The sequence below is a fragment of the Phodopus roborovskii genome, unplaced genomic scaffold (assembly GCF_943737965.1).
Source record: "Phodopus roborovskii unplaced genomic scaffold, PHOROB, whole genome shotgun sequence".
Taxonomy (NCBI): Eukaryota; Metazoa; Chordata; class Mammalia; order Rodentia; family Cricetidae; genus Phodopus; species Phodopus roborovskii.
The window spans coordinates 13,182,009-13,204,156 of NW_026126629.1; the positions used below are offsets into that span (position 1 = coordinate 13,182,009).

Here is a 22,148-nt window from a genome sequence, read left to right on the forward strand (position 1 = left end):
AAATTTGAGAGCTTTCTCAGACCATTATGTCTTGGCAGCCAGTGTTAGGGATGAAAGTTCAGTGTTCTCAGAAGATCATGGCTTAGAAAAGCAGGAACTATTCATAACAGCTCTTAAGTGTGTAGAATGGGGTTGGTGTTATTTTGGAGAGAGTTGGTAGGCCAGCTTATAGGAAGCAATCAGGTGGTATTTCTTTTCAAAGGATGGAAAAGCAAAGACCATTTTTCATTTTCTTTGCTCTCCCCATTTTCTGCTTCATCGTAGTGTGGACTTGTTAACCTTTATTTTTGTCTTTAGCTAGAGTTATGTACTTGTCTGTGTGTACTGTCTCGCAGTCGATGTTTTTCTAGGACTTGAGAGCTTCTACATTGCTGATTTTCTTCAATCTTGGCTTTAAAAATAGACCAAGTCTGAATGGAATCAGACATCCATCTATTGAAGATGGGTGAACACTTGCTTGGCATATACAGTGAACTAAACAATTCATACACCTTTTTGGAACATACATACAAATGAAACAAAAGAATATAAGTACATGTGTGTGTAGTATCTCAGCTGCTACAGTCCTATGGAGAAAGTAAAGCAGAATGAGGTGGAAAGAACATGGGTAGGGATCCTGCTATTTTTTTACAGGGCGGTTACTCGAAGGTCTAATTGGAACTGATTCTTGAACAGAAATTTTAAAGTAAAAGTGTGGTCTGTGCTTAAAGTAAAAGTGTGGTCTGTGCAGACTCTAGAAGAGAAAGCATTTTTTTTTTATAATTACCATTTTTTTAAATTTAACTTTTTAGTGTGGTATGGCATGTTGTGTGCATTTGTGTGTGGAGGTCAGGGGTACAAGTTGAGTATCTTCTTCAGCTGATCTCTGCCTTATTTTTTGAGGGAAAGTCTCTCATTGAGCCTGGAACTCATTGGTTCAGCAAGACTAGCTGGTCAGTGCACCCCTGGGATCCTCCTGTCTCCTCCACTTGCCCAGCACTAGCATTACAGATACAGGTTACATATGCTTAGCTTTTTATAAGGGTGCTGGGGATCTGAATGCAAGTCCTCATGCTTATATAGTAAGTGCTTTATTGATGGAGCCACTGCACATTCCTTAGTGAGAGAACATTTGATAAATATGGAACAGGCATGCAGAGATGCTATGCTGTATGATGCTAGGTCTGTTTTCAGAGTGATGGGTATGTTAGTGGAGACATTGAAGGGAGTGATTGGCACAAAGTGGATAGGTGTGTTGGGTGGGAGAAGTCAGACCATATGTGATTGTGTAGACTCTTAAGTTCATAGCCAGTGTAGAGTTTTGGCTTTGTGTATTCATTTTGCTGGAGATTAAACTGAGCCCCTCCCAGTTGCAAACTACAGAGCTACATCCTTGGCTTTGCTTGTTTTAAATGGTTCTCTCTGCTGCTAAGTAGAGAATGTCCGCATTAGGGGCAATGAGATCATTTCGCCAGCTGCAGCAGTAAATCTGGTTGGGTGATGGTATTGATTTTAGACAGGAGTTGGGAGAAGTATTATAGTCTGAATACATTTTGAATATAGAAGTAATGATTTGATGATGGATTGGATCTGGCCTGAAAAACCAGAATAGAGTTGACATTGATAAGTAATACTGCATAAGAAGCAAGTTTTAGGGGAAAAAATTAAGGTGTTTAAATTTAGATATGCTAGGTTGGCAGTAGAGACATTATAGATATCTGGGTATATTTGTGATTAATATAGGTTAGGGAGTGAGTGTGTCCGGGAAAGTCCAGAGATATCCCTTGAGATTTTGGAATGCTGAGAAATAGAGACACACAGACAGACACACAGACAAACACACATGCACATGCACACAAGAAGGCATGAAGTAAGTGGTTTGGGACAGCCAGGACTTTGCAGAGAAATGTGATCTTAAAACACCAAAGAAGAAAGTAAATGATATCCATGAATTCAAGCTAATAAGGGAGGAGGGAGTGATCAACTATGCCAGAAAGATGTCTATTTTATGATAGTTCGCTTTAACGGTTAGGTTTATGGGGAAGTGGTATGACATGGTGTTAGTTGGCAGAGAGGAATTGGAGAGAGCACGGTAGATAGATTTTAAAAGGAATTTGCTAGTCAGTGAACTTGGAAAAGTAGCAATGGAAGCATGTGGAATCAAGCAGTTGTTCATTTAAAAAATGTAGGTATTTTATGGTGTATTTGTATATACATTTAAATTCTATGTTGTAAATGGAGCAATTTCTTTGAGGTATATATAAAACTGGTATAATCTAAGCACTCTAGCTCCATCATCACACACTTGATCTTAGCTGAATGGTCGAGAAACAAACCAGCATTGACTTTACCTTTGCTATGATGGACTACCTGACAGAACAATTAAGAAAGGAAGAACTGAGTGTGGTTCATGACTTGAAAAGGTACAGTTCATTATGGTGGAAAAGGCATGCCCACTGAGTGTGAGGCTGAGGGCATATTATGTCAGTTAGGAAATGGATTTGGGCTAGAAGCTTGACTGGGCAATATCTCATGGCCCACTAATTCAGTTAGATACCATTGCCAAAAGGTTCCACAGCCTTTCAGAATAGCACCACTATTGGGAACCAAGTGATTAAATACACGAGCCTTCAAGTGTGAGGTACATTTTTTTCATCAAAACTGTAACATATGTCCATGTGTATTTCCTTGTCCCCCTTCCCTTCCCAGATAAACACAATGGCTAGCTTTCATTTTTTAATAGAGGGTTGATAATTAACATCAGTTCAAAATTATAGTTTATACACAGTTGACCATATTTTAATGTTGATAGGGAATGAGCTTAGTAGCCTCATATTTACTGACTTTATTTTTTAGCAGTTTTGTTCATTGTTTGTACGTTGTAAACTCTAAAGATTTGGTAATCTGACATGGTAGTTTTACTCTGAGGTATCTCTTCAAAAAGAAATAAAATTAAAAACTAAAACAACAAAATGTACAATGTATAAATGATTCTCACCCCTCTTTTTTCCCAGTATACCTGACACATACATACATACATACATACAAAACTGCCTGTGGTTATTGAGATAATATCTGAGATGAGCTCAGAAACACTGTCCAATATGCATGCTCCATTCAGCACTTTACAGCCTCCCGTGGTTTCTTTTTGTTTAAGTAGTGAGTATTCTGCTGGAGCAGCTTTGCAGTTGCTTCCTAGTATTCTCCATTAAGCCAGGTCCACATTTTCTAACATAGCATTAATCCATGTTCTTGACTTTAGGATTTCTGAATTTAAGCAGGCACTATCTATTGAATCTTCTGAGGCTTCTTGTCTACAGAAGTTGCTTTTCCTTCTTTTATGCCTCTTAATCATTTCATGCCCACACATGCTTTAGGATGGTGGACCATTTCCTTGAGAATTCTAATGTTTCTCGTTTTAGGATTGTAAGATAAACACAGAAAGTCTTCTATGAGCTCCTTTGCATACTGTCTGTGGTAGTTCTAGGACAGTGAGACATTGAACATGGACATGTTTTTTTTTTTTTTTTTATACATGCTAGCCTTCATTTTTTAAGCAATTCTTCAGCATCTTAATACCTCATTAAATTGTTTCCTCTTTTTGTTGTTGTTTGGGACAGGATCTCACAGTGTAGTAAATGTTCACTATGATTATACCATCTGGAGTTACAAGTGTCTTTCCAGAAAAGTTTGCTTTCCTGACTGGTTTCTGTTAGCTCCAGTATAGATACTTGGTGGATTTTTGTTCATTTTGACCCAGTTTTGATTGACACACTGGTTGGACATTTATATAATTTAGTTGGTATGCGATACACTGAAATAAACAATTTAAATGACATTTTTCTGTATGTGATATGAGATATGAATGTGGGCAAGTATGTGCTTCATTGTGGGTGTAGGTCAGAGGACTTCTGAAAATGGATTCTTCCCTTTGGCTCTGGGTTCTAGGGATAGAATTCAGGTGGTTAGGCTTGCACAGAAAGTGCTTCTACATGGTGACCTATCTCTGGATGAAATAACATTCTTAATCACAGAATTATACAGAACCAATCTGAGGGAACTAATTATATTTAAATATTCTTGTCAGCAAATAAAGTAAGATTTACTGAACACTTTATTATATATGCCAGATCTGTTTGTGTTTGAGATTTTCCTTTGGCTTCTCATTCACATTCATTCTCTTTTCCTTTATATTTCTAAGGGTATTGTCCTTAGTCATATTTCACTCTGAAATCCAGTCGGTCTTAAAACTCATTCCTTGAATGTGATCTACCTCCTAACAGCTTCATTAGTGCTTGTTACCATCTTGTAGGTCACATAGATTTCTTTGCAGTCTCCTCTGTCTGAAAGCGTTACTGTGTTCCATTAGAATTCACCAAACATGTTTTGGCAACTTGCTGTGGTCTTGCCTTGTTAGTACTAGTAACGAGAGGCAGAGTAAGAGAAGGGTGCATCCACACCTGATTATGATACCATGTCTGAGGCACAGTAAACAAGAGTTGTGGAACATCTAGGGCACTGTGGGAAGACAGCCAAAGTGTGTTTCCCACACACCACTCAACACAACCCTTGACAGCGTATGTAGGTCTCCTACAGTTTGCCTGAAGTCTGACAGTGTCTGCCTGCAGGCAGCATCAGATCCTACCAGGTGAAGGTTTAGCCTTCTAAGACTTCTACTTCAGATGCCCATGGCAAGCCCTCCTTTGTGGCCTGTGCTTATGACTGACAGGTTACTTATACCAGGCTTTACCTGATTCCCTCCTCGAGTTTATTTAATTTGTTTATAGATGTTATAAAGGAATTATGAAAGATGTAGATGAATAGCTAGGTGACTAGGGCAAGCACGTGGATAGGGGCTCATGGCCTTTATGCTCTTTTTGGCTATACCTCTCTTTAGGCAACTCGTCATGCTCAGCACTCCAGAAGCTTGCTGAACTGTGTCCCTTTTGTTTTTATGGAGGTGTCATAATGTGCGGACAGTTGATTGCACTGTTGGACTCCGGTGATCAGCATGACCTTCAGCCCCTCTCTGGAAGTTTAGGGATAGAGCTGAAAGTGCAATTTTCTAATCATGCCTCTGTCATTTGGTGACTCAGCTCCTGCCCTGGGGTTATATAAGGACACAGCACACAGAGGAAGTACTCATCACTGGAGATTCTAGGGGCTTTAAGAGCTGCCTGCCAGGAACCCAGGGCAGAGACCAGTTATGTGTTTCTCGTTACACCACCATGTCCCAGGCATCTTGGGATAGGGAGTATCTTTCATATACATATGTTTTAAGTTTTTACTTTTGTTGCTACCAGCCACTTTTAGATCTTTGTTGTTATTTTTATACAATTTTAAGTCCTCTTAATAGCTTTGGTTTTTACTATCTTGTCATCCAGTTTAGAAAATAGCATATCTTCAGAGTATTTTTCTTGATGGGGGCGCTATCTTCCCTCTTCCTTCTGTTCACAGAATGAAGTCCCCAGACAACAACACCTGGAACTGGTCTTTAACTCAGACTCCCCTGTGCTCTGCTCATAAACCTTTCAGGAAGTAAAGCTTTTTATATTCTCTTCCAAATGCATGCCACATTCTTCCCTTTTTTACCATTATTTGAGTCATCTTTTCTTTTGCCAACAATCTTCCCTTTGCTTTCTCAAATCCACAGTGGACCTTTTAGTTCTTGGCACTCTCTCTTCCTTGCCTTCAGAGGCGTCACTTGGTTCTCCTTCCTTTTCTTCTTTTCGTTTGCTTTACTGGTGCCTTTAGTCCTATGTTCAGCTTTCTTTCTTGGTTAAGCTTCATGCATGCAACTCAGTAGCTCCCTGACTTTTGTTCTCTTGTCTTTCATTTGTCATTAGTTGTCAAGTTTTGGTGGTTCTGTTCCTTCTTCACTTCCTTGGACTGTCTCTGAATAGACTACTGTAAAATGCCATTTCAGAGTAAATATGCTTAGTCTCTGATTTCCTATATAATTTGTGTTCAGGAAACCTGTGTTGGTTATAGTAGAATTTTTTTGTGTTGACCCCTTGGAATAGTACTTGAGCCATCAATTAGATGTTCTCTATCTACAAAAAGTTACTTTCTAACATCTGTATTAGACATTATAATTTCTTCTTTTTCTGAGAAATTTTATTTCAGATTTTGGGATATTGTTTGTTAAGATTATTAAGAAAAAGCATGGGATCCGATTTCTGGTTGGGAGAATTGCTGGAAACAATCTTAACAGGATTAAAAAAGATTTAGTTTTAATTTCATATATTTATATGTGTGCTTGTGTGCTTATGTGCCCCGTGCATGTGAAAGGTGCTCTTAGAGGCCAGTGGGTGTTGGGATCCCTGGAGCAGGGGTTATGGGAGGTTGTGAGCCTGAAAACTGAACCTGGTTAGCCATCTCTCCAGCCCCAGCAGACTATTTTTGTAGTGGGACGGAAAAGATACTAGAAGTTTGCAAGTAACAACTTGGCTTTTAGTGCCCTAAAGTCAGGTAAAGATAAACTGCAAAACTGCAAGGTTGTGAGACTGACAGAAGACAGAAATGTGAGCATTAGTATGGAGTATTTTAAGCTAATTCTTGAATAGTACTTTGAAGAGAAGCTGTTTAGCTGTCAGTTAGTAACCAGTAGGAACTCCTTATACAATTGTTGCATGTTTCTGGAAAGAACTGACATAATGTCCTAATAAATGAGAAGTAGTTAATGCCATTGTCATAGCTCCACATCACCCTTTAGTTGAAGTTAAAGCATTGAAGTCCTGAATTGGAGTTCTCTTGGAACCTGGGTATAGGTATAGAAAAGCTACCTCTACCATGTCCGACCCCTTCCCCCAGTTCAAAGACTTGACTGTTTATTGTTGTTACATACACATTTAAAGAAATCAATGTATAAATACAACCTGCCGAGATGGTTCAATATTACTTTCCCGTATGTTTCTAGGGCTGACTATGTTATTACATAGTCAGTCAGTTTTATTCCTGAGGAAGACTAGTTCTTCCTCTCTCAGGAGTTATTAATTACCTGTGGCTCTTCATCTAGGGCTGGGACCCCGTGAAATTTTCCATATCTACAGTGGGATGTCAGCTGTTAGAGTTGTCTTAGGTCTCCTTCAGGTAGCCAGATTGTTGAGCTTGTGTGAGTGTAGCTTCGCTTTCCTGACATAGCTAAAAAGTACAGTCTTACACCAGATGTCCTCATCTTCTGTTTCTTATAGTATCTCTACCTCCTCTTCCTAGATGTACCTTGAGCTTTAGTTGAAGGAGTTGTGGTGAAGATGAATCAGTTGGGGCTGTTCATCCCATGGTCAGTGTTATTTATATTTTGACTAGTTGTGGCTTTCTGTAGTGGTTTCCTTCTGCAACAAAAAGAAACTTCTTTGATGAGGAATAGCACTACACTTACCTGTGGGAATGAAGTAATTATTTAGAATGCAGTTAGGAATTATACTGGTTTAATTATACTGGTGGTGATAGGTCCTCTTCTAAGAATCATGGCCTCACTGATCAGTGTAGTTGGCTGTGTTCTATTCCCAGTTGGAAGGGCTGAAGAGGGTAGTTAGATGTGCTCACTGTTGCTAAGGGCCTGTGAGTGAACTTGGCTGACTGACTGCCATTTTTGCCCAGATGAGTTGAGTCTGGAGTGCATCATAGTTGGGTAGGACTATTGGGTGCTTTCCTTCTTTGGAAGTCTTCACAGTGCATTCCTGAATAATGAAAACTAGACCTCAGGGAGGAGTTTTCAGGTGAGATCCAGTTTGGGTTTTCTGGGTCCTGTGTCTTAGCTCATGGCCCCTTCATCAATAGAGAATCACTTTTTTCCCTCTTGGGCCAACAGCGGTGAGGCATTTTATTTCAACGTAATTCAAGATGTTCCATTTTGTGCAGCTTTCTGCACTGTGATGGCCACAGTTAGTAACTGCTGTATTGACAGAGCAGATATATGGATTGGATAGAACAGCCATAGAACGTTGACACTGTCTGTGGGTGATATTGGAAACTGACTGTGTGGGATGAAATTATTCATGAGATTGAAGGCAGGTGTAAGGATGATTGAAGTGTGTATAATCTTTTGGGTTAAGAGAAGCTAAGTCCCGAAGGTTGGTTGAGGAATAGGAGGTGGAACAAGGTATCAGGGCATTCAGTTCTTTGTATTGCCCATTAGGTGGCAGTGTTGTCTCAAGTTAGTTGGATTTTGGAGAAGTTTGTGGGTCGTTGAATCTTTATGTTATAATGAATATTTAAAAGGAAACAGTTTCTTAGAAACTTATGTAAAATGTTTCATATCATATGTATTTAGGTTTTATGGTGCTCATGTTTAAAGGGGCCACATTTTGAAAGAGGATATTGGTGGAATAGGAATTAGTTGTTCTCTGAATAGTGTGGCCATTCAACTCTGGATTAATGTCTGCAGTAGAGCAGAGTCCTACCTGCCATCTCTGTCACTTTCCCACATCATTAAGAAGTACTCTACCTGATTGGGTGCCCGTGAGGAAGACTCCTGACCTGCACAAGTGCAGTGCTCCTCACACTCTCTGTGACTCTGTAGAAGTGTCTTTCCTATGCTGTATACACAGACCTAGATGTGTAACCAAACTCGCTGAAACATTTGCTTTACTGTGTATGACTCCCTTTGATATGTTCTAGTCTATTCTTGATACAAGGACCCAGAAAAATGCTTCAGATATGTAAAACTAATTATAAGAAACAATTAAACATTAGTAAAACTGCTGAAACTGTAACCGTCTTAGGGTCTGTGTTGATTTTCCATACGTAAAACACAAAATGAAAACGATTTATTTTAAATTCTGTTGCCAATTTGTTATAGTAACCTATAACAAATTATTTTAGACTGAATAATTTAAAACAATGCAAATTTATTATTCATAATTGTAGGGCTTGAGAAAACCAAGATTGGTTTACCTACAGATCTGTTATGCAGTGAGAGCGTTCTTTCTCAGGACCACACATCTATGTCCTCACATGGTATTGGGGAAAATCATCTGACTTGGGTACTGGGTAGAGCAGCAAGTGCTCTTAGCTCTGAGTCAACTCTCCAGCCCTCTTGTTCTTTCTTTATGAGCCACTGGCTATGACCAGCACACTTTGGGAGTCAACTCTCCAGCCCTCTTGTTCTTTCTTTATGAGCCACTGGCTATGACCAGCACACTTTGGTCTGATCATATGTAACTGGTTGTCGTGCACCACTGTACCTTGTTCTAGACCTCTTCCTAAGGGTCAAGCTGACTTGCTTTTTCTTCTTCAGTTTGTTGTTTCAGAACTTTCTCTTACATCTTCTAATTGTACTTTCATGTATAAGTTGTGCTCTTACATCACACTTCTGTTTAGAACATTGTTTTTCATTTTCTACTATTGATTTCTTAGCCATTTCTTAATTCTTGAGGTGGCTAGAAGTATTTTAGGCTTATTGTACAGGGGATAAATTATTTTTCTGTTTATAATAGCTGACATTTGCTTTTTATGTTCCATGGTATGTATTTAGGTGTGTTTGCATGAAGAAAAGCTATTTAATGATACAGTTTTTGAGATGGAGGAGATGGGTCTTTGTGAGTTCAAGGCCAGCCAGTACTACACAGTGAGACCCTGTCTAGAAAAAAAAAAATGTGGTTTCTGTCCATGTTATAATTCATTGTCTAAAAGTACTTCTGTTTCCTTACTTGTTCTCTAATACACCTGCAATTTATGTATCATTGATTTTAAAATTATTTAATTTTAAATTATGTATTCATATGGGTTTACAAGCGTGAATGCAATGCCTGTGGAGGCTTGAAAAGGGCATGAGATTTGGAGGTGGACTTACAGGCAGTTTTGAGTCACTGAACCCAAGTCCTCTGGAAGAACAGTACATTCTCTTAACTGTGGAACTACTTCTTCAGCCCTTTAATTTAATAGAAATTACTTAGCCTCTCTGTGCTTACTGTCTTCATTTTAAGAGTAAAGATACTAATTTTATAAAGTAGTTGTGAAGATTTTATATATATATTAATACATAAGAAATTTTTAGAAGATTGTTTAACATATAGAACTATAAACTGCTATTGCAGTTGCTGCTCCAGCTTGTGTAGAGAGCCGCTGGCTTAGGTTCTGTTGTCCCATCAGTCTCTGTATTAACTTGGACAAGTTACTTAACTCCTCTACTGTATAATCTATAAAAGCCATCTTTAAGGTCTGGGGGTATGTGAAGAGGTCAGCCATAGCCCCACACTGTGCTTTTTGGCTTGGGCAGGCAGAAATCAACCAGTGGTTGGGTACCATTATGGTGAGCAAGTACAGGGTGGACAGTTGGAAAAGAGGAGGTAAAATGGTTTATGTGCTGGGGAGAATGGCAGATCTTAGGGCGTGAGGGCGGTGAGGAATGGGTGACATGGATGGCCTGTTTGCTACCTAGGTCCATGATGATTGCCAGCATGGGCTGTTACTATGGGCCACATCGTGGGCCGTGGCCCTGACACAACTGTGGGGGGTCTTTGTTGATGTCTGTGGCTCCTGATACCTCCGAGGGCCCTGTGGATGCCTGGAGTGTGGGCCTTCACCTGTGACCATGTTGATATCAGAAGAATATGCCCCCCACTGGGGTCATGCCAATCTGGGTGACCTTCGGTGCCAGCTAGGACCACAGTGACATCCAGGCCTGGGCTGCTGGCATGTCTGGGTCTGCAGCCAGAGTCTATGTTGATGTCCATGGCTCATGTTGCCACCAAAGGCCATATGATTGCCCAGGGTCTGTGTTGGTGTCTGAGGTCTGTGTTGCTGCTGGGCCCATACAGACCTAAGTGGCAAGTGCTGCCACTTGTGCTGCAAGTGCATCTTATGGGCCTAAGTGGCAGCCAGGGCCATGTCTGGGTCTATGGCCCTGCCATAGCCAAGGTCTGCACTGATGTCTGAGGCCTCTGTTACCGTCAAGGGCTATGCAGGTGCCTTGGGATCTGTTGCCACCTGGGGCCATGTTGGTGTTTGAGGGCTGTGCTGCCACTGGGTCCAGGCCTATCTGAGTGATCTGCATTGCCAACTGGGGCAATGGCTGCTGCAAAGTACCATACCGAGCCATGGTCTGTGTTGATATCTGGGCTGCCACCTAGGGCTACATTAGTGTCTGAGGGCTGAGCCTATGCTGGGGCCATACAGACCAGAGTGGCCTGCACTGCCACCTGAGGCTGTGTTGGTGTTCTGGCCTGGGTTGCTGACAGTGGTTATGTCTGGTTCCATGGCTCTGTTGCAGTCCTGGTCTGGTCTGTGTTAAAGTCTGTGCCTCCTGTTACCACTCAAGGCAGTGAGTTGAGGGCTGCACAAAGTTGGTTCCAAACCTCACTGGCTGCAGCACTAGGGAGCACCAGTCCTACCCTCACCAACTGCAGCACTCAGGAGAGCAGACCCAAGGTTGTGAGAGCTGGAGAACTGGCTCTGCTCCTTGCTGCCTGTTGCATTGGGTGATCTAGCCAGGGCAGTTCTGTAGAGCTCGCCCAGGTGGTGATGGATGGTGATGACAAGCCCAGGTACCACATATACCTAGAACCAGGGCTGTGAATTAGCCCACCCAACATCCACCTCATCTATGAATTGTTGGAGCATGTGAAGGGGCTGGGCCTGCAAATCCAAAACTGTATGATCTGCACAACACAGGACAACAACAGGATATCCAGGGGAGTCCCAGTGAGAGCTCATTATCAATGGAATAACAGAAGCCAGACCAGTGATTCAGAGCAATGAACACTTACAAATGAAGATGCAGGAATTTAAAGGTACACTGTGTGACTCACTGGGCCGCACTACAACTTCCACACCAAGAATTTTTTTTGATTGTTCTTTTAAATTTTGTTGTGTGTGTGTGTGGGGGGGGCTTACAAAGGCAGAGGGCAGATGTGAGGGGACAGGGAGATGAATGGGATCAGGGGACATGATGTGAAATCCACAGAGTCAATAAGAGGTTTAAAAAGTTATCTTTAATGACCTCAGTGTCACATTTTCTTGTTCTCAGTCAGTGACAATTAGGTCCTTCCATTTTCTTGGTTGCACAGGCCTAGAGTTTCTTGTTCAGGTGGTCACAGGGTATGCACAGCATGTTTTCTATACATATTTCTGTCTCTTGGGATGTTTATCTGAGCAAGACTGGGCCTGATTCATTTGTGTGCATCAGTGTTTGTTGTGTGCCATATTCTGTGCTAAAAGCTTGGAATTCAAAAATGATTTTATTAAGCTTCAGTATATATTTTCTCATTGCAGTCATATTTTGAAATTATTTGTATTGCTCAGGTTCTCCATATCCTTGCTGGTTGAATTTGCTCATTGTGTTTAGTGAGACTTCATCCTTGCCTCCTCCAGCCCCATTGTTCTACAGGCATTATTCCATATCCTCCAAGTTCAGATTTCTAGGCTACTGTATGTGAGTGGGGCCTGTTACTAGTGTTGCTGCTATAGGCCAAGATACTCCTGGGGTTGGAGTCAGTGTGCCATCAGAGTGACATCTTGACATGTGTGTTAGGACTGATCCTTGTTTTCCCTGTCTAGTTAGTGTTTTATGTCTCATAATAACACTCCGTATTTGGTACCAAATGTTCCAAAAAGTACTACTTTTTTATTTTTAACTTCCTTGAGTTCTTCTATCCAAAAGGATGAAAAATTCAAAATCAAAACCAAGAAGTGATTGCCTCTATATTAATTCCCTCAAGTTAATGACTAAATCTTTGTTGCTTTAAAACAATAGGTGATTCTCCACTCCATATCCTTATCTCTCCATACTTGAAGCCATTTCACTTTGTCTCCTTAAACTTCTCTGGCAAAAGGAGCTCATATAAAAAACTAGCAGGTCCAATCATTCTTTTACACGACTTTCTGTTATCTTCAATTCTCTTCCAAACATCTTTTTTTTTTCTTGATCCTGTCCTTTGCTGTTAGATTATTCATTGTCAGTCTTTTGTTGCCTACTGTCTCCCCTCCTCCCATCTATGGTCCCTGAAAGTTGCCTTAGGATTCCTCTCTTGGGTGTTTTTCAGGGAACTCCCTTGTTTCTCATGAGTGTTTGGTTTTTGTCTCTGTGCTGATAATTCTAAAATCATCATTCCTCTTTCTGGTTTTGCTCTTGCTTTTTGACCTCTTTTGCTTGACCAGGAGACATTGTTATCTGCATAGTTTATAGGCAGAATCAGCTCCTCAGTATCAGCTTAACATACTGAGTTCATGACCTTGTTCTCTCTACTTACCCTTGATAAGGTATTGCTCATTGTCCAGTTGGACAAATCTGGAATAGTAAGCCCTTTCAATTAATGAATTATTCATTTATTTATCTCCCCAAATTTGTCTCTGACAAAATCCCTAAGATTTAATATTGGAAATTTTTTGTATTTAAGTTTTTTTGCCACAATCCTTGCAGCTTTTTCTTAACCTATCTCCTTCTAAATTGATTTTCTTCTTTGAGAGTATCATATGCGTATATAATGTTTTCTCCTTTCTCTTTCCCCTCTTCCTTCTCATATCTCCCTTTGATCCTTGTTCAGTGCTCTTATCCCTACCAGTTCCTTTCCTAGATTCATGCCTTCCTATTCTTCCTAGGCATTCCAATATGTCCTTCTATCCCCTTCATGTATTCTCTTCTTTTGTTAATAACACACTGAGCCCATTAGTCCTGTCTCTTGGAATGTTAACTGATGTTGTTGACCTGCCCTTGTGCAGGGTGGCCATAGCACAGTGATCTCATGAGTTCAGTAGTTATGTCATGCCCCAGCATTTCACAGCACCATCCTTCTCCTCCAGCTCTTACATTCTTTCTACCCTTCTTCTGAGATGTTCTTTGAGCCTTGAGGTTGGACATTGATATTTGTATGGACTACCCATTTAGGGCTGAGTACTCAGTAGGACTAATTCTCAGCACTTTGATCAGTTATGAGTCTCTGCATTAACTCTTTATCACTGCTTCACTGGCCAAGGATGAGGGCAGTACTTACCTATGGGTATAGGCATAAATACTTAGAAGGTATTTATTTTGACAACATGTGATTTAGCTAAACAGTAGTAGTAGATTTCTCCCTAAGTCCTGTAACCTCCTGAGCCATGGGTTTTTGACCAGGATTTTATAGTACTAGTCGTGAATTCCTTCCGGTCGAACAGGTCTCAAATAGAATTCAAAGGTAGTTGGTTATTCCCATGACCTCAGTGCCACTCTGCACCAGAGAGCACAGATTTCTTAGTAGGACACATAACGTCCTTTACAGGTACGTTTTCTCTATGTCCCCCTTTTCTTCTGATTCAGTTTTTTGAATGTTTATTGTATTATTTTCCTTGTTTAGCTAATATGTGTTTGCTGAATGTGTCATGTTGGTTTGATGCTTTCATTTATGCTTCTAACTTAGAATGTATTGTTTTCTATATTCAGTGTTTTTGTTGTTATTTGCTGCTTATTTTTGAGTTTTAGTGCAAACATTGCCTCCTGTGGAACCATATAGGATGTCTCCCTCTCCTAAACACTTCTTTTGATCCTGTGTGCTACCCTATATTATATAGTAGAGATTATAGTTTTGCACTACCATTTCTTGTTTACATGGCTTTTTCTTTGGGGATATCTTAATTTTTCTATACCTTCTAGCACAGAGCCTGCTGTATAATAGGCTTTAAATAAATATTTAATGAATGAGTAAATTTATTTTTACGTCATTACTGGAATGAGAGGTAATAAGTTCCTTATATTATACTCTGTTTACTTTTCAAAATCTTGTCTTAAAGTTTTGCTTAGGAAAAAAGGCATTATGCTAGTCTGAGATTGAAGTTTGCAATGGATTAAGTGGGACATTTCTTCAGAGGTGAATTATGTTAGTGCAGAGCATTACCATGGCATGCCTTGTGTCACAAATCATTTATGGATATGAATACTGTCCCTCAGTTCAGTTGCTGTGGTATTTTGTAGATAAAGACATTTTGCAATAGCAGTGCAGTGATCTTCACTAATTTGAAGTTGTTTTTGTTTTTTTTTTTAACAGCTGAAAGATGTTATACTATGGATTTCCTAATTGCTGTTAAGAGTTGAATACTTGACTGTATGCCCCATAATTGTACCGTACATGGACTTAGCATTTAAAAAACACAATCATACTAACATTGTTGTCATATCTTATTTCTTTCATAATTTAATATTTCTAAATGTGTTTTAAGCTCAGAAGTTTGTTTCTTCTTAGAAAAATGAAAAATAAAAGAGGTACCATGGCTTTGAGTAGAAGGTGATAATGTGAATTAGAGTCATTTATTAAGCAACAAAGCATGTATCATTGAAGAGACAGATTTTTTTTTTCCTGTTAGTATTGGTAACACAGTGTGGTTTCTGTAGAGGAGGGAAGAATCAATGCTATAAATTGATACCTGTTACACTTAGGGCAACAGAAGCTTGGAAACCATTTTGTAGGATTTCAGAGATTAATTGAAATATATTGCCAATTATATATTTGGTTTCTATGTTTATATCTATATATGTGTTGATTTTGTAGATTGAGGGATAGACTAATAAAATTGTCAGTGAGACACTGTTGCTTTCACCATACACACACACACACACACACACACACACACACACACACACCACCACCACCACCACCACCACCACCACCACCACCACCACCACCACCACCACCACCGCCGCCGCCGCCGCCACCACCACCACTATGTCCTAGGGCATAAGTGAGAAAATAAATGGATGAAAGTCATAGATTGAAAGTGAAGAACTTGGCCCCCAGTGTAGGGAAAATGAACTTGGAGTGGTCTGAGGATTGTTTCTTGGTGAACTGACAGGAAATAAGAAGATCATGGTGTGAGGAATGCGAGAAAGGTGAAGAGTTGTGTATTCTGAGCCAAAGAGACTATACGTGCAAGCGCATGTGGGTGAACCCCAGCACTCCCCAACAAATCATATGTAAATGGTTAGTGAAATAATCTTGGGCTAATGACCATCTACACTGACCATAGGAATCTTGAATCCTCTTAACTTTTTATTCCTCCACTGGATTTAGTTTTCAGTGTATTATCCCCAAACCTCCTCTTTATAACATTGTTTATGTTTGTGTATGTGCTATAATGTCTACTCTTTGCTAGAGCATTCTGTCTGTGAGATTCATGTGTGTACCATGTATAGTAATAGCATGTCAAGGATGCCTAGTACATAGCAAAATTAATGTATGGTGGTATGAGGAACATTGTACTGGTGTTTTAGAAAGCATACTCTAATTCTGCCAGGAAAGAGAATGTTGTTCAATGTATGTTTTTAGGTATGTATTTTAATTTCAGCCCATGTTTTATTTCCTGTAGGTGGTAGAATTTAGATATTTAGAATTCATACAGATTGTTCTTGCTTCTTTAGTTTTTGCTTCCAGGGATTTGGGGGATTATTTAACTACAAAGTAAGACATCTTCAAATTTCTATAGCATTAAGTTATAAAAACTGCTGTTGAAAATTTATAAAATGACCTCAGTTTATCTTGGTCGCCATTTCTTGCAGCTTGGTTGAGCACTAGTTCAAGCAGTTGCATACTCACACAAACTGTGATTATGTTTAGATGCTACCTCGAACTGGTAGTGAGCGTATGCTATGCTAGGCATGCAGAGACTGATGGAGGGAAGTCGACTGTTCCCTCATGTGTTCATGTTTGAGTGAAAGGATGAAGAGTCACTTAGACCTCTAATGTTTCTCTGGCTGCAGGAAGTAACTCTACTTTGTCTAAATTAAAATTTATATCTGATTGAGAAGCTGAGACAGATTTTGAGTTCAAGGCCAGACTAGTCTGCAAATTAATCTTTCCTTCCCCTATTTCTTAGTGTGATCCAGCCCAGTCTTTGTTTAATTTTCCTGAATGGTCTAAAAAAAAAAAATCTGTTACTGGGAATTTGTTTAAATTAGGGATCCTTTTGAATTCTGCACATTCCTTTAGTTAATGTGTTTCTTCTGTTTGTAACAGTACCTCTTCATCCCTTGAGGGGGGAAAAAAAAAAAAAACAAAACTTGAGTCTTTCCCTTGTAAAAGATTTTCACAGTCTAGATTTAACTGGTTATGTCCTGTGTTGCTTTAGAGTTTTTCTGTTCCTACCTTTTTTTGTAAACAGACAGTTGTGATAGGTTATTTCATAGGTGATTTTTTTTAAACTTCTTTTCATTCATAACAGGGTGTCAGGATTGATTTCACTTTAGTTCTTTTACTGTGTTGGAGCCTGTCAGAACTACTAAAATGTACTTTTCTGTGAAAATAAAATTTCTATTCATGTCTGTTTGAATTTGGCAGGGTTCTCTAGGGAAATGGAATGAATTGAATGTATGTACATTATAAAGAGATTTATTAGGTTGTATTAGGGATTGCACTTAGACCAACAGTGATTGCTTTTTTGCTGGATATGTTGGAAGTCTGTAGCTCAGTGCACAAAGCTGCCTGGTTTAGTGGTTTCAGACCAGTGCAGAAGGCTTGGAAGCTCTTGGAGAATCTTGTTAGTAGGCATAATTTGGAGGGCTGAGGAAGCTGGAGTTTGGTGTCAACTAATAGTAGCAACAGTGATGGACACTTGTTCAGGGAGAAGCAAAGGCAGGCAGGCAACACTGTCTTTTCCCTGGACTATTTTGAAACTCGCTCTGAAGAGCAGGCTGGCCTCAAACTCAGAGATCTGCCTGCCTCTGCTTCCTGAGCACTGGAATTAAAGGCGTGCACCACCACCACCCAGCTTTCATAATGTTTCTTATATAAGTATTAATTATCTATAATATATAGGACAAACTTAGTGGGGTAACATACTAAATTCAATCTACAGAGTATATGTGCCACTAGCGAATTCACATCCCAGTAACCATCCATCCTTGTTAAAGTCACTGGTGTTACTATTCTCTTCTAACACTTGATTTTTTGTGACCCTGCCCTTATTGCTCATTTAATTAAAATTTGAGAACTTTGTTCTAGCAAGCCTGATATAAACCACAATATTAAACTGTTGCATGTTGAGATTTGACAAGCACCAGTGTATACAAAGTCTGCATTTATTTGTTATGTCTGCATATCTCCTTCTTCAGTAGCTACAAAGGTATTAATAGGCTTGATTATTATTCCATCAGTGGCACTAGATTCTTTTCCTGGCCTTTAACATATTAATGAAATTTGCATGCTCCATAGTTTGCACTCCTGAACTCTGGTAATACCTGGGAGAAAATATGCATATTGTTTCACCAGGAGAGCTTCTGATTCCACTTTTTATGCTAGTATTCTTGCTGCCCTCTCAATTCAAGTTTTAGCAAGTAATAATACACTTTGACTTTACACCGACTAAGATGATGAATCTTCCAAAGTCACAGATTCCTTGAGCCTAACTTTTGCAAGTTTGGTACCATGTGATTAAAAAGCAAGTTGTAGTAGGACAGAAAAGGTCAAGCTGATGAATGATGGGGCTTTGTATTGAACCTTGTACCTTCTTTTTAAAACTATGAAGGACCTGGAGTGAAAGGTACAGTTTTAAATCTTTGGAGGTTTCCTTTCTTACATAATCGCCATAGTTAAGCATTTGAATCAGCTTATGTTGTATATGAAAGCCAGGAAAAACTGGGCAAAGAGGATGTCAGGAGAAGTAACTGAATAACACAAATTAGAAAACATGCCTGTTTAGTCATTAGCATTGTTCAGTTAATTGCCGCTAGATTAAGTAACAAATTTTTGCCCATTAAATCCCTAAAATTCAAGCAGTTTGTAACCTTCTGAAAAGCTACTTGCAGTACTAAATAAGGAAGGTGAGTGGGTGGTTTCTTAGAGGATAATGTAATGGATATGAAAAGAGTTTGCAAAGGGGCAGGTTTGAGTGTTCTGCAGAACTTGGCACCCTGACCCCACAGTCCTCAGGCTTCTCCTGTGACATTAGCCTCCCACCTCCTTTCTTCATGCTTGTCCTTCACTGATGCTATACCTCCCAATATATTTCATTCCTTTGTCATTGAAGGCAGTCTGTACTGACCTTGATGTCAGAAGTGAACACAAATCATCTTTGTAGCTTTATGGATATTATTTTACTTTTTAGACTTGAGTTAGCTTTTGGAGATGGGAAAAAAACTATCACCCCATTATTATGGAGATTAAGTAATTAATGATGAAGTGATAGACATGGTGCTGCTTATGTATATGTTCAATAATATTTGTTCCTATTTTCCAGTTCTTATTCAGCAGAAGATTCCTTTTCAACCAAGAAACTTTGATTTACTAGTTTTTCAAATGTGTCATGCTAATTTGTATTTATACTATTAACTTTGAAAGCTCAGAAACAGTATTTATTACAGTATCTTACAGATTATATGATTAGAGATGTAGCCAACATGGATTTTTTTCAGATTGTTAGTGGTTACATTTTTAAGGACATACCAGGTGAAGTGCATCAAAGGTTACTGAAATGAGGCAGGATCACAATGCTTGTTTATTTTAGAGCTACAAGCAGATGTAGGAGAAAGTCTCTTAGCATTCAGACAAAAGGTCTATTTCCAGTGACAATAGCAGGGCTCACACAGATATGCAGGTTTAGAAAATTTACATGAGACATCAAAATAATTTCATTCTGAGACCACAGGTTAATTTGTTCGGCAATTAGTTGTATATTAAAAACTCCATAATATTACTGTATGAAGAAGTACATTTAGATTCTAACATTCCCCCCACCCTCCAGCTGACAGACCCTGAAGCACTTTGTAGTGACAGTGTGTTTGGCCTTCGAGCTCCTCTTTGGAAGCTACTGGAAAATAACAAGTATTATGCTTACTTTAGACAGAAAAGTAAGGATGGAGAAGTAAAAGGCTAGCATTATCTCCTCAGTCTACTTCTGCAGGCAGGAGACACTACACGATAGACTCTTTATTATATATTATTTAACAATTGGAAAACGACCATTACATGTGATGCAGTATTGTTACCAATTTTCTTACAGCTATTCTAAAAGTGTGAGTATGGAAGTGTGATTTTGTGATAAAGGCCACTATCAAAAATGGGAAAAAGTGTTTGTCTGGCATGGGTATTGTTACTGTTTCTTTTACTATGTAGGGCAATCATGGCTGCTTGATTTTTGAGACCACTGCAGAAACTAATTTGGATTCATAGTCCTTTTAGTACATTAATAGCTCAAAGTAGCCACCACCAAACACAGGTCCACAAAACACTTTAATTTTTCAGTCTTGATGTATTATGTTTATTAAAAAATTGGGTGCTGGGTGCTGGAGATGCCTCAGAGGTTAAGAGCAGTGGCTGCTCTTCCACAGGTTCTGAATTCAACTCCCAGCAACTACATGGTGGCTTACAGATAATGAGATCTGGTGACCTCTTCTGGCATGTAGGCATACATGCAGGCAGAACACAATATAATAAATAAAAATCTTTTTAAGGTTAAAATAAAAAAAAAAATCAAGATTAAATATGGTTTTACATTTTGATTATTTTACATAGGAGTTATGGATATTTTTCTACATATAATTAATAAATACATACTTATATATCCATGTAATTATACTTATTTAACAATGTTTAATCTTCCTTTTTTTCTCCCCACAGATTCTGTCAAGTTTTAAGAACAAATGCACCTTATAGCTCATGGAAGAAAAAACACAAATCAAGACGTTTTTGGGTTCCAGGCTGCCAAAATATGGAACAAAATCTGTGAGAAGTACACTGCAGCCAATGGCAAATGGGGCCACTGTGACTTTATTAGGGACATCCAAGAACAGTAATGTCAAAAGTTACATCAAAAATAATGGCTCTGATTGTTCATTGTCCCATTCATTTAATTGGAGGCAAGCAAATAAGTACCAATTTGGTTCAGAAAATACAGCAGAACGTAACAGTATTCAGAGTGCACATGATAAACTAATTGATCCTGAGCAACATGCTCCTGCTCCAGGAACGCTGGATGGGAGCGGGATAAAGGGAGGCTTGAAAAGTGCTTCCTTGTTCACATCCAAGTTAGCAAGACCATCCACCATGTTTTTGTCATCTACAGAGGAGTTAAATCAAAAATCTTTTTCTGGACCATCTAACTTGGGTAAATTCACCAAAGGCACATTACTAGGAAGGACTTCATATTCTTCGGTCAATGCGAAGTCACATTTGAATACGTTTTATAGGAACCAATCACCTGGTAACATGCAGAAGCCAAGAGTGAACTCCTGTGCCACCAGAAGCAGTTCTGGAGAAAGTTTAGCACAGTCCCCAGACAACACTAAATCTATTACTTGTGAAAAAATGGTAAGGTCACAAAGTTTTTCACATTCCATTCAGAATTCATTCCTCCCGCCTTCATCCATAACGAGATCACATTCCTTCAACAGAGCTGTAGACCTTACAAAGCCTTATCAGAACCAACAGCTACCTGTTCGCATGCCTCTCCGGTCAGGTATGCTATCAAGAAATTCTCGGCAGTCAGAAGTACTCAATGGGAATGAACATTTGGGGTTTGGTTTTAATAGGCCTTATGCTGCTGGTGGAAAGAAATTGACCTTATCCAATGGCCCAGGTGTATCTTCTACTTTGGGTTATAGGATGGTTCATCCCTCTCTACTGAAATCTGGCCGACCTTCATATTCTGGGACTATGACAGTTGATAGTAATAAAAATTCTCCTGCTGACATGTGTGTAGAAGAAGAAGCTATAGTTTTGGCAAAGGATGGCTCTACTGGTAAGGACCAAGAACTAGTTGAAAATGAAAGTTATCAAACAGACAATGATCAGACCATAAAGCATGAGTCTAAAATTAGGTACCTGAGTGATGATGTGGATGATATTTCCTTGTCATCTTTGTCATCTTCTGATAAGAATGATTTAAGTGAAGATTTCAGCGATGATTTTATAGACTTAGAGGACTCCAACAGAACTAGAATAACTCCAGAGGAAATTACTCTCAAAGAAGAAAAGTGTGAAAACGGACCATCAAAGGATATATTTGATTCTTCTAAGGAAAACGAACAGATCTTCAGTAAAGCTGATGAGTGGATCGATATAAGTGTCTCTGGTAAGTATGAATATCCTTAATTTATGTGCTTTCACCTAGGGTTTCTAACAGCTAACATCTAGGATTATCTTCTGATAGATTCCAAGATGCTGTTTCATGGAGGAGTCTTCAGTCTAGATAAAAGTGGAGCAGCAGGACATCAGTCTTGTGGTTTGTTTTGATCCTGTTTTCATCTTATCTAGGATAGAATCAGT

The 22,148-nt window shown here is 39.2% G+C and overlaps 1 protein-coding gene across 5 annotated transcripts in view; it reads left to right on the forward strand.

The window, feature by feature from the left end:
• Ccser2 (coiled-coil serine rich protein 2) overlaps window positions 1-22,148 on the forward strand; it is a 120,290-nt gene that overhangs the window by 6,541 nt on the left and 91,601 nt on the right. For all 5 annotated transcript variants that reach the window (XM_051206859.1, XM_051206862.1, XM_051206864.1 and 2 more), the window contains exon 2: window positions 20,502-21,954. In XM_051206859.1, the coding sequence (XP_051062816.1) occupies window positions 20,541-21,954 (1,414 nt within the window). In that variant the 5' untranslated portion in view covers window positions 20,502-20,540. The remainder of the gene's footprint in view (window positions 1-20,501; window positions 21,955-22,148) is intronic.